This window comes from Falco punctatus (assembly GCF_963210335.1).
Source record: "Falco punctatus genome assembly, chromosome: 3".
Classification (NCBI taxonomy): Eukaryota; Metazoa; Chordata; class Aves; order Falconiformes; family Falconidae; genus Falco; species Falco punctatus.
In genome coordinates, this window is record NC_137582.1 from 23194755 (window position 1) to 23208182 (window position 13428).

Here is a 13428-nt window from a genome sequence, read left to right on the forward strand (position 1 = left end):
TAGTAGAGACATGTGCCTGTCAACAGTACAGTAAGGCCTTTCCAACTTTTTTTGATACACAATGTAGCTTATTTATTTTCCTTGTGTAGCCTTGTACGCGTAATGTCCACTGGAACAGTGGTATTATGAAAACTTATGGTGCAGCTTTCTCTTCCTGCAAAGTGAGATGCTTCTGCTGTCTGTCTAAATGGATAATTACATGATGTTAGTAATTGAAAAAGTTCAGCATTTTCTGATAATTGCATTCATAAATAGTTATATTGGTGAATGGGTAGACTATACTCACCAAGTTTGCCACAACACAAAACTGGGAGGAGTGGCTGATATGCCAGAGGGTTGTGCTGCCATCCAGAGGAGCCTTATCAGGTTAGAGAAATAGGCTAATAGGAACCTCAGGAATTTTAACAAGGGGAGGTGCAAAGCCCTGCACCTGGGAAGGAGCAAGGCTATGTACTGATACATGGTGGGAGACACCCAGCTGGAAAGCAGCTTTGCAGAAAAGGCCCTGGGGATCCTGGTGGACACCAAGTTAAACATGTGCCCTTGCTGCAAAGAGGGCTTATGACATCATGGGATGCAGGCTGAGGGATCTGATCTTTCCCCTCTACCCAGAGTACTGGTGAGGCCACACCTGGAGTTTCTGTCCAGTCCTGGACTCCTCAGTGCAAAAAAGGCTTAGACATACAAAAGGAAGTTCAGTGAAGGGCCACAAAAAATATTAACATTTCAAGCATCTCTCCTCTGAGGAAAGACTGAGAGAGGTGGGACTGTTTAGCTTGGAGAAGAGATGGCTCAGTGGGGGATCTTATAAATGTATTTTAATACCTGAAGAGAGGGTGCAAAGGAAGTGGAGCCAGAGAGACTCTTTTCAGTGGTGTCCAGTTACAGGGCCAGAAGTAATGGTAACAAACTGAAATACAGGAGGTTCCATCTGAGCATCAGGAAAAGCTTTTTTACTGTGTGGGTGACCAAGCACTAACATAGGTTGCCCATGGAGCTTGTGAAGTGTCCTTCCTTGGTGATGTTCAAAAGCTGGCTGTGTATTCATAGATCAGGTCATGTGCTTGTTTAGGTAAACTCCTAAATAAATTCTGCTAGTGGAGCAGAACTATTTTTCTATCCTCCCTCCCACTCCCAGTAGGCAAAGTCCTGAGTTTCTGACCAATTCATTATGAAATCAGTTGAAGGCTGTCCCTTGTCTTCACAGGAAACTGGATCAAGTCTGTATTAAATCTATATGCAGTAGTAATTTGCATGACTCCACCTTTCCAGCAGTAACTTTATGTGTTCATAGAATGGTTTGGGTTGGAAGGGACCTTCAAAGGTCATCTAGTCCAGTCCCCTCACCATGAGCAGGGATACCTTCCACTAAATCAGATTCTTCAAAGCCCTGTGCAGCTTGACATTGAACACTTCCAGTGATGGGGCATCCAGACTCCTTTAGGCCACCTGTTCCAGTGTCTCACCAACCTCATCACAAAAAATTCTTCCTTATATCCAATGTAAATCTACACTCTTTCCATTTAAAGCTGTTATCCTTTGTCCTAGCACTACAGGCCTTGATGAAAAGTCTGTCTTTCTTGTAAGCCCTCTTTAAATATTGAAAGGCCATAATAAGGTCTCCCTGTAGCTTGCTTTTCTCTGGGCTGAACAACCACAAATCTCTTAGCCTTTCTTCATAGGATAGGTGTTCCATCCCTCTGATCGTTTTTGTGGCCCTCCTAACTTGCTCTAACAGGTCCATGTCCTTCTTGTGCTGAGGACCCCACAGCTGAATGCAGTACTCAAAGTGGGCTCTCACAAGAGCAAAACAGAGGGGGAAAATCACCTTCCTCGAACTGCCGGCCATGCTTCTTTTTGCACAGCCCAGGGTATAATTTGCTTTCTTGGCTGCAAGCACACATGGCCAGCTTGTGTCCAATTGTTCATCCACTGATACCCCCAGGATCTCTCTGCAGGAATGCTTTCAATCCATTCATCTCTCATCATCTTCAGAAGGTCTCCTGACAGATATCTTTTGCTTTGGAAGTAAGTATTGAAGTGTTTTGGTAAAGGGCCAGAAAAGTTGGGCTCCATCCCGCGTAACAGTTACTTGAGAAGACAAACACCATAATGCTGAGCGCCCCCTTTCTTCTTCTTCCTCCAGCTTATACATACTCAGCATGATGTTATGTGGTATGGAATATCACGCTGGCCAGCCCAGATCAGCTGTCCCGGCTGTGTTCCCCAAATCTACCATGCCCCTCCAGACCTCTCACTGGCAGGGCCCAAGAAATTGAGAAGTCCTTGATCCAATATAAATACCACCTAGCACAACCAAAACCATCAGTGTGCTATCAACATAGTTCTCACACTAAATCCAAAACACAGCACTGCACCAGCTACTAGGAAGAAAATAAATTATATCCCAGACAAACCCCGGACAGCCTGGCAAAGAAACAATGAAAGCTCATCCTTCAGTTTACAAAATGTAATCCAGGGGAAAATTTCCAGCTTGATTCTGTCAGCTGTGTGTGAATTTTGAGGCTTTGTGAAATACAGGGTCATTTGGTGAATTTGTTTAGAAAACTGTCATAAAACTAAAAAGAAACAAGTATGTAAAAGAAAAAAAAGAAAAACCAATCCTGTAAGATTTTCCTTTAGAAAATGTGTTTTGTCCCTGAGGCTTCAGATCCTGCGAAGTTCACCAAAACAAATTTGGGCTGGATCAAATCCTTAATTAGCAATTAAGCAAAGAAGCTCATGATAACAATAGTTCTGTCATGCATTTATAGTTCTATAGGGTAATGTATTTACACCAAGATTCATTAGAACCAACGAAGTATTTAAGCACACTAGACATTGTGTTTTCCTAGTGTCTATAAGTTACCATATGGTTACTTCATTATTATTTATAATAAAGTTTATATGTATATATGCACATACACAGAGACACTGAAGTTCATGTTCTTCTCTATTTGTACAAATGAAGAAATCCCACTCTTGGCACATACCCACATGCAAGAGATAAGATTAGAGGTGACAAACATCCTTGGTTTAACCCTGGTCTCTTCATTCAACCCCAAGGCATTCATTGTGACACTTTCTACTGGAGTTTGCAGCTTAGAATCTACTTGTTGATACCTTTTCTTCTCAGTTGTGTTAAAAAGTTCTGTTCTACAGAGTACAGTGCCCTCCCTTCAGGTGTGGAATTAGTATGGCCAGATTTTTGACATTTTGTGAAAATATAGCTAAAAAAGAGTAAGTAATTGTTTTGAGTCTTCTGAAAACCATATCCTCCTCTACGAGGGGATATAGTGAGGTATAAAACTATGGCTTGATTATTCTTAAGCTGGATCGGGAACATCTACTTATCTAGTAAGTTCAATTCTTATTTATACAACAGAGGAAAAATGGGTAGCTTTATTAGGACTTTGTCTAGAATAAGGGATGTCCAGTGTTTGATACTGTTAACTCTTGACAAATGAATCTTTCTCACCCAGGTTGCATCAGTGCACATATGTACCGCACAACAGATGGTAATGGAAAAGAGAGCTATGTAAATGGTTCAATTTTACTGTCTGTTTTGTATGATTTAACACTGTCTACAAAAGGTGCTATCCACTTCTTCATGGCTTAGTATAAATGAATTTTGCTTCTGCCTGCCTGTGTAAGGCACTGAAATGTATGTTGCTTGTTTTCTTCTTTGCCTGACATTGAGGACATATTTATAGGTATGATCAAAAACATTTTATGACAGAAAAATTAATTTTAATGTCAAATTTGATTTGAGTGGCTAATACATTTTGCAGTTTCATCTTCCATAAAACAGTGAGCAATTCCTAATAAATAAATTATAGGCTGCTCATCATTTGCAACTTTGGTCACCAGTTTGAGAATGTTTTGTGTAATGCTTTCCTCTTTTAAATGTTGCTTTGTTGATGGTCACAGAAAATGTATTTGTTGCAGAAAATAAATAACAGTTTATATTACACAGGTTCTAAATTATAATCTGGTATGCTAAATAAGGCTTTACAAGTTTATGCTATTGTGTTATGGTATCCTAGTGAAAGTCAACTCATACTGTCCTATTTTTCTAGACTTTCTTTTTCCCTACAATAGGATGTAATACCTTATCAGGTTCTTATGTATTTTCAGCAGAGAATGCCTGGTTAGGTCTATTTATAAGGTCACAAGTAATGCTTACTCATGCAAGTCAGAGCAACTGTGAAAAATCTTTTTTAATAGCATTATTCCCAAGTCTCTTTTCAATACTTAAGATTCTACATAATCCATTTTAGTTTAAATAAATAAATAAAATAATAGTTTAAACCCCCAATTTACTAAATGTCTCTACTTGCGACAGTTTTTACTGAAGTGGCTGGTTTCACTAAAGAACAGCAATTTGCAAGCACTTCCATGATTTAAGAAGTTGGGTTTAGAGTCAAGTATTTTGTGGTTTGTTTTTTTTCCCCTCCCCCCCCCCCCCCCCCCGGAATAGATAGTTGAAATTAGTTATTTGATATGTAAGATTGTAACTCAAGAAAAACTTACGTTAGTCTTCTAGAGGAAAATTTATTCAGAGATAAGTTACTTTTCTGTCTTGTCTCCTGTGTATCAAGGAGACTTTTGTATATTTGTGTATATAGATATGTTTAGTGTTTTCATATATGTGCATAAAAAATATATAGAAAGCTACACAGACATGGTCTTTTGAGGTATTTGCACTTGTGCTGAGCAATATATCTTCAGTTTACAACAATGAATATGCATTCAGTTCATAAGATGTCCTAGATATTTTAAATTGCTAGAAAAGCATTAAAACTTGTTACCCATTTTGAAAATGTTAATACTTCTAGCAATAGAATTACTGCATTTCTTAGATGTCTGGAATTCAAGATAACTCTGTTAATTAATTTCTCTATTTAGGGAATATCAGTCACCTACTGAAAATAAATAAACAAAACCATGCCAAGCATTCCCATGGTCTTTTCCTCACCCGTCCATAGTACTGAGGAGAAGATGATGTCATAAAAGTCTGACGACACATGCACTTGTCATTACATACACATGTAAATCCATTAGATGTAATGGGTTTGCATTCATGCATGAAATTAAAATCTGCACTGAGCTTCACAAGACTTAAAGCTAAAAGATTTGTCCTTTAGCAGTATTGGTTTTACAGTTCTTACTCTTCCTACCTGTGAGATTATACCATCTATGGGATAGACTAGCACTCTCCATAGCGAAAATCAGCATGTCAAACATAATTAGTACTTCTCAGAATCTGTTTTGCTCGATGACTGTCTTGACATTGATCAGCTAATGCAAAGTTCCCTCATTCTGCACAAGATTCTCTTCAACTATTTAAGAGGAATTGTTATTAAAAAAAATGCTCATCATCTTTGTAATACCTACAGCTGGAGAGATTATTCCTGTAATTAAAGTGTCAGTAAACCATTGAAAAATTTTAAACATGATTACCAACAGCTTCAGTTTCAATTATCTTTTAACACTTTTTTCAGCTTATATTTGCTCAATATCTCTGAGAGAAAAAGTACATGTTATTTCTAGTAATTCTTCTTGCAGATATGTATATTACAGTATTTAATCTATATTTCTCACGTGTTTCAAAAATATTAACTGATCTTGTACGAATGGTAAGTATGTCTTTTCATGAATGAGGAATTTGAACTGCCAACATGACAAGCGAAATCTTTGTGGTATGACTGGGTTCATGTCAAAGTTAAAAAACATAATCACTAGTTTCTAGCTTGATACTCAACTGAAACTTTTGCAAGTTTTTCAAATCTCTGTGTTCACAATTAAAAGTGGAGGTAATGATGCTTTTTAAACACTGTGTTTTGCTGTACGTTCTTTATTATAGGAAAATAGATTATACCTGTAAGAATACAGTAAAAAAGCTTTGTCAGAAATTATCGAACAGTTTATTGTACATAATTCAGTTGTCTCCATTTAATTCTGAACCCCACAGTATTTGTCAGCTTTGAAGCCTTGTTGCATCCTCCTGCAACTAGATTTTTTAAATTTGTTCATTATAGATGTCCTGTATTGAAAATGATAAATATGAATTACATATAATAAGTCTATGTTATTATACCTTTCTCTTTGTTTCATTTTTAGCTCCATGTGGTGGGCATTTTTCATCTCCAAGTGGAGTAATCCTCTCTCCAGGCTGGCCAGGGTATTATAAAGATTCCTTGAATTGTGAGTGGGTGATAGAAGCTGAACCAGGACACTCTATCAAAATTACATTTGAAAGGTCTCGGCTAATGTTTCTCTTATTTAATATTTTCCAGGTTTTACCCAGAAGCAGGAGTTTTATTAGCTCTGCCATAACATTAATTTGCACTATATTTAAGCCCAAGTAATTGTATTATCAGATAGCATTTTCCAAAACATCTTACTACCTTCAGAGAATAAATTTTATCTTCAGTATAATTTCTACTTTGATGCACTGAAAAGTTTTTGAAATTCTTACCCTTTTGCATATATTTAACCCTGTCTGGCCCAGTTAAAAATTTTATCAGTGTTTAAAGATTAGCATGTTTCATGCTAATGTTTCATTGCTTGTAACTGTATTGCTATGATGAATTATGAAGTATTTTTTTCTCTCAAAACCATGAAATCTTCAACTCTGAAAATCCAAATCAACCATGAAAACTGAACTAAATTTATCTACTTTGAATAATTATCAAAACAGCTGACCTTTTTGAGAAAGGACTGTTTGCTGTCAGGGTGGAATTCCCATTTCCCCAAATTACTGCAGCATTCTGCTTTTCCTATATTACTGCCTGTTACTTAGGTCCCTTCCTGATTCCAGGGATTGAAATGTACTGGAGGACTTTCTCATCATAGCAAGACATGGGCATTCATTTAAATGCGTTTATAGGAAAGCATAACAAAAAATGTAATTAAAAAAATGCTATGTATTCTACATATATTCAAGGATGTTTCAGATTCTTTTTAGTTGTAAATATTAAAAGGTTAGATAATGATCTGGTAAAAAAAGGGCCTTTGATCAAAGTTATAGTGCGCAAATATCATGCAAGTACTTTTCAGTTGCTATTTATGCAGCATTGACTACGCTTGGTCACACTCAACATAAAAGAGACAATATCACTTCATTTTAATACAATTCAGAAATTATTAGCAGGGTATGAAAATTACCATCTTCTATCAAAATTTCTCATTGTAATAAGATTTGTAAAAACTTCTCTAGTACTATAACATACACCTATAACAAACTGTTCACAAGACGTTCAATAGAATCGAAGGACAGGTGATATGGACACTTCAAAGGTATTTTCAATCTTTAATCTCAAATGAAAGATAGTCTTCCAAAATTACTAGTACTGTATATTAGCTTAAAATGTAGGTTTAGTAAATTTTTACTTATTAAAATACAAAAGAGAAGTGAATAACTCCCTCTTGCAGAAATTAGTCAAACTCATATTTGTTCAAAATTAGAAAAAAAAATCAGTGTTCTTTAATGTCCTGTAAATCAAATAAAAAAATAAAAATTTTGGAACTTTCATTAACTCAAGTTTTTAAAATAAAAATATAATTTCAGGTTTTTAATTGATCATTTTCAACTGCACATTTGATGGGGACAGTCATTTCAAAGTGAAAAACATTTGTCTCTATCTGCAAATTTCTGTACTAGCTGTTTTTTTCCTCCTTTGCACCTGAGTTTCATGAAATCTGAGTCTCCTGTGTAACTTTTTGTTTCTAATGTGTTAACCTTTTGTCATAAAATTGCACAACCTCTATTACTTTTGTAGATAAGAGCAGTAAGAACAAGGTGTGGTCTCTTTATATCACAGAGCACTTCTATCTTCTTTATAAGATAATCTCATTATGACATTATGACACTTGTTTTTGCATTGCTGCTCGTTTTTGAACACTTTTGTCACTTGCCATAAATTGTACTGATATGCATATTGCTCAGTTGCAGCAGCCCAGAGAGGCCTTACATACATATAAGTGCGTGTATGCTTATGTGTTTCTATGCAGGAGTAAGTGTAAAAATACATCTATGTATGTTCACAAAAATGCACTTAGATATAAAATTACATGTTTGGGTAGAAAGAAAAAGTTTGATTGTTTGGTTTATGTAATAATCTTTATAGCGTACAAAAAGAAAACATTTTGGAAAGAACTGAAGTTAGGTTTTTTACTTAGACTTTATTATTTTTCACATAATTTAAATTTAATTTCTGAGGCATTTGTTATTTTGGCTTCTTCTAAAGACTTGTTCTAACCTGACTGTCCTTGTTCTGCTCTTTCTGCTTGCAAATCTTCAGCTGGACTTTAAGGCAGAAGGGTAATTTTGTTGAAATATGTGCTTTTAAAACTATAGCTAAATGACTTTCCTATATGATTTTTTTTTAAAGGTTGTATTTTGCCCAGTTCTTGAAAAATAAAGATTCTTTCTCTAGCCTTTCTTGGTGCCAACAGTAAGACTTGCACAATAGATGTAGTTACTGGAAAGATCTTTAATTTCTCAGCCAGGGCAAAACAGTTATATTATGTCTAAAATCTTTACATCCTTTCTTTCTGGATTTTTTAAGAGGAAGAGAAGAGTTCTTACCCATACATACTTCCCACAGAGTGATACCTTTACCATTACATCAGTTTATCACTTGGACAGTAGTTTAATTCTTTTTAATCTCCCATTTTCCTATGGTTTCTGTCTTAAACGATTGCATATGTGCCACGTACGGCATTCTATGACTGTATGCTGAAGTGTTCCTGTGTCATGGAGCCAGACATGTAGGTGGAAATAAAGTGATCTACAGACAAGGCAAATAATTATAACTATTAATTTTTGCCTTTTCAGAGGTGTCATAATAACTTTTTCATATTTTGTTTTATGATCATGCATGTATACCTTAAGGAGTTTACTCCTGTTGTACAGGCATAGCTATGATAGATAATCTGTTGGATAATTGTTATGAATCAGTAGCTTGTTATGCTGAATTGAAATGATAGAAGTGAGAAATGCAAGTGCCATTCTTCATTGTAATGAAGTGTTTATCATGAGGCCTAATTATGAGTATTTAAATGCTAGGGATGTTAATCAGCAAACTACTGATTGGAGTACTAGTCACATTTGACTAATGAGTATGCACTGTGCAGCAGTCTCTTAGAAACAAAGATGCATGTTGTAAATATTAAAGCAGCTTTTTCTGTTCAAATAAGATAAAAAAAGTGTGTCACCTCCTGTGTTCAAGCTTGTTTCACTCTTTTCTGCTTGAACAAATTTTTGTGAGTCGTCCATAAGAATACACTTCACATAACAGTGAAGCCATCCAGGTTAATTTGAGAATAGTGACAAGTAGGAAGGAACACTGGAGTGGTCTTACATGAACACAAAGTATTTTTTATTCAGTTTCCTATAAATCCCTACTGTTTTCTGACATCAGGGAATAACTAGGTGATATGTAAATGTATCAGATAAACTGAGCATCCAGAGGAAAGGTATCCAAGGAAAAAAATCATATAAACATCACCCTTATAAATTAAATTTTAATCGCTCACTTTTCTGAGCCAAAGAGCTAAGCAAATGCATTGCATATAATTGCCTCTTCAAATTTCTTTCTGTTTACCTCACTAAAAACGTGTGCTTACATTTTTTTCTTGGGTGCTTACACATTTTTTTCATCTTATTTTTTAGCTGTTTGTGATGTTGTATGTAGTCATTGAGCAACAAGTACTTACGAGAGGATTTCTGTAATGTCCTTGAAGACTCAGTTTCATCATGTCTTGACTGGCCTGATAGTTGTTTTGTATCTGTGAGGTCAATGCCTCTTTACACTTTCTGTCTCAATTATGCTTTTGATAAAGGAACTAAGAAAGCAGAGCAAGACTAAGTGATTGGTTCCAAGATTGCTTCTGTTTTATATTAATTAGTGGGAAAAGGAAGTACTGGAAAAAGCAAGTTACTACCTAGCAGCTTTTTAGTAAAATGTCATTGTGTGTTCAGGTGGGAAAAAAAGAAATTTTCCTTTCTCCTTCTTTGTTTCTGTAACTCCCTTTTACTTTATTTCTGTGCTCTTTTCTATGTTATTTCATATGAATGGGACGTGGATAAAAGAAAGCACAGGGTTTGGAGGTTTAATTTGGCTTCTCATCTTTCACCAGATTCCTTTAGATCTTTGGGTGCAGCCTCTTGGGACATAAATACTGCAATACAGAGTTCCTCAGTAAATTTCTGTTAGTCATGCAGTTCCTTGAATACCTTTCACAAAGCTGAATTAGGCATCTAAGTGAATCAGAGAGAAAATTAAGAATATCTGAAGGGTCCTTGTAGGATCCTGCTGTTAATTGTTTCTTTTCAATTCTGAAAGAGTTTTTCAGTAATCTATCAGAGAGTCCATTAAAGCCGTATGATTGATGTACGGTCTGTCACAGCAAGAAAGAGAGAAACCACTGTCAAAATAGCAGACAGGTGTTGGGATTGTTGATACCACCTAACACAAGACGAGCAAGGAGATAGCTAACAGCACTGTCACAGCTTTTCCTTGAAAGAGACAGCACATATGCTGTCTCTAAACACCCATTTTGCTTTATAGTGCTTTCTAAATAGGATTTTAATTTTTTCCCCCATAACTTCTGCCACTACTTTGGACTGAGCCCCAACTGGCAAAAAGCCGCTGGAGTCTCAGAGCAGATTTAAGTAATTCTATCCCTGCTTACAGATGATTTTAAGGTTGGATGCTCAGGGTATGATTCTTTGATAATACAAAGTATCTTCATGATATTTGTGCCAAATGGAATGTATATAATAATGTATTAAAATATCCTCTATATAATTTACTTAATTTTTCCAAAAAGAAAAATAGTTTTTTGCTGTAAAATAGTGTATGCAAGTAATATTAATCTTTGCTAACAAACTATGTTTCTGGCTTTTGTTTTCTGCAATACAAACAAGCTCAAGGAATTTAAACTTCTTTCTTATTTTACTAAGGTACTAACCTGAAATTTGATTATTGTATTAATTATAAAGGATAATTAATAGTATTCTATTCATACTGTAAATTGGAGGTGTGGAGAAATAATTAAAATAATAATATCAGGAAAAGAGCATATTTTTAAAATATGGCTTACTTTGTATGGGGTTATTGAATTTGTTTTAGCTGCTTCTTATATTTGTGCCTCTGTGTGTTTCCTCAATTCCAGATTTCAGACAGAACTCAATTATGATGTTTTGGAAGTTCATGATGGCCCAAATTTATTATCTCCACTTCTGGGATCTTACAATGGTACACAGGTCCCACAATTCCTGTTTAGCAGTAGCAATTTCATTTATCTTCTCTTTACAACTGACAACAGTCGTTCTAACAATGGATTCAAGATTCACTATGAAAGTAAGTAATTCTCAATTGTATTATTTGATTTCCTCACCAGCACTTATCCTATCAATAAATACATAAAGATGCACAGGTGTTGTCTTTGGTAAATTCTTATTATTTCTCAAACTGAGAAAGGTTTAGTGATGTTAAACTGCAAAAGGCATGACCAGTAATTTCCCTTACAATTTGATGTCATTGTTGTACTCCATGCTTTAAGAATCAGAAGACGGGAATGGGAAGCAAATGCCTTTCTTCTGGATGTTGCTTTTATGTCTTTTTATTATGTTACATGATACATTTTTGTATGTGTAAAGCTGCATCACATCAGGAAGATTATGAAAATCTGAAAAAATAACTGAGTTACTGTTCTGACTGATGTACCTGCAGCTCTAACTGAATGGAAATGGGAAATGCATTTTACACTAGTAAGCTGAAAATCAAGCTTTGAATTACTGGATTATGGATTTTTTAGGGATACAAAAGCCTGTATGTGTGATTTGTTCTGACATATGGACATATTCTTTTTCCCTTATTAGTCATATAAACTACACTGCAGAAAGTATTTTTAGGATTTCATACTTTATAAATTGTTAAAATTCATATAAATTGATGTATTATCATAACATTTACCTTTTCTGTTCCTAAATAACCCTTTTGTTGTAGTACGTCATATTTTCACGTGAAATAATATTTTTCTGTAATCACTGTCTAATTTGTTTAGTGAAGATCATGAACACACTGTTATGTATCCATTTCAGTTTCATACTTCTACTTGTTGGAACTTCCACCAAGCAATTTTCAGATGTTCTTTATATTTTTACATTATTGTTGGCCATTATCACTATTTTTGACCGCTCATAATAAGGATATTAAATACAATATATGTGGAGGTGACTTTGCCAGATCAAAATTGGGCTGATTTAAACTCCAGTGAATGTCAAGTTTGGCCTGTTTATGACAAAAAAATGTATTATGATTCCAGAACAGTTTACTGCCCTAGCCTTCACCAGCATACTTCCATTTGTATCATCATCTGCATTGAGAAGAAGTGATGAGTTTAAGTTTTCATCCATTCTGAAGGTTGAAGGATAGCAGTCCTTATACATCAAGAAAACTAGATTAACATTGCCAGCAGAGACCACTAAATGCTTAAAATTATTGGCTAAATGAATAATATTAAATGGTAGAAATTACCCTTTGGGAATGTGAAAAGCAAAAAGAGGAAAGCTGCTCTTAGTACAAATATGCTTATATCAAACTGTTTCTGTTAAATAAAGTTGGAAAGAAAATCTGAATTTTCATTATAAATTAATTCTTCAATTTTATTATAAAATCTCTTCTTTTCTAAAATTGGTCACCACACCACAGTCCTTTTTACATTAGTGAAGAATGACAATTACATTTATGCTATCAGAGAACATTGAGAATACGCATCTTTAACATTTTTACACAAAATAAACCATTTTCAGTAGTTTGTTTTCTGCTTAACATCCTCTGTTTATATACTGACATCTAGTATTAATTTTATTTTTCTTTAATTCTTCCTTGTTCATCATCTTATATTATACAGTACAACCCAATTCTGATTTCCCTTTTCTGGATAAAAGTAAGAATAATTAATGGTACCCTATTCAGCATTCCTCTCTTTTAATATCCTAGTGAAAGCTGAAGTCTTTTATATGTTCTTATTTTCTGTGCTAATTATTTTATTACATACTGAATTTCTTTGTAAGGAAGGATATTTTATGGCTCTTGTGTGGGAATAAAAGGAATAACACCCATGAAAAAACTTACACCGAATACTTCTGATTCGCTATCTTATAATTTGCTAATATTCCTAGAGTTTTTTGTTTCTTTTTTGTTTTTCCCTGATTCTAATGAAGTTAAACTCACTGGGAAATTATTTAAAAGATTTAATTTTTTAGCAGACATTAAAATTCTCTTTATCATCAGTTTCTCTTTACTCCTCTTTTTCTGCTATTCTGTTAACTTCTCAATATTTCACATACCATTAGGTATGAGAATTATTTATGTAACTAATTGATCTATGTAAATATTTCAAGGATAAATA

At 34.7% G+C, this 13428-nt stretch overlaps 1 protein-coding gene across 1 annotated transcript in view; it reads left to right on the forward strand.

Annotated features, from left to right (window-relative positions):
* The window catches only part of CSMD3 (CUB and Sushi multiple domains 3), a 740574-nt gene that overhangs the window by 423857 nt on the left and 303289 nt on the right, over positions 1-13428 (forward strand). Inside the window, exons 16-17 of the mRNA XM_080381544.1 lie at positions 6124-6262; positions 11185-11372. Coding sequence (XP_080237670.1) covers positions 6124-6262; positions 11185-11372 — 327 coding nt within the window. The remainder of the gene's footprint in view (positions 1-6123; positions 6263-11184; positions 11373-13428) is intronic.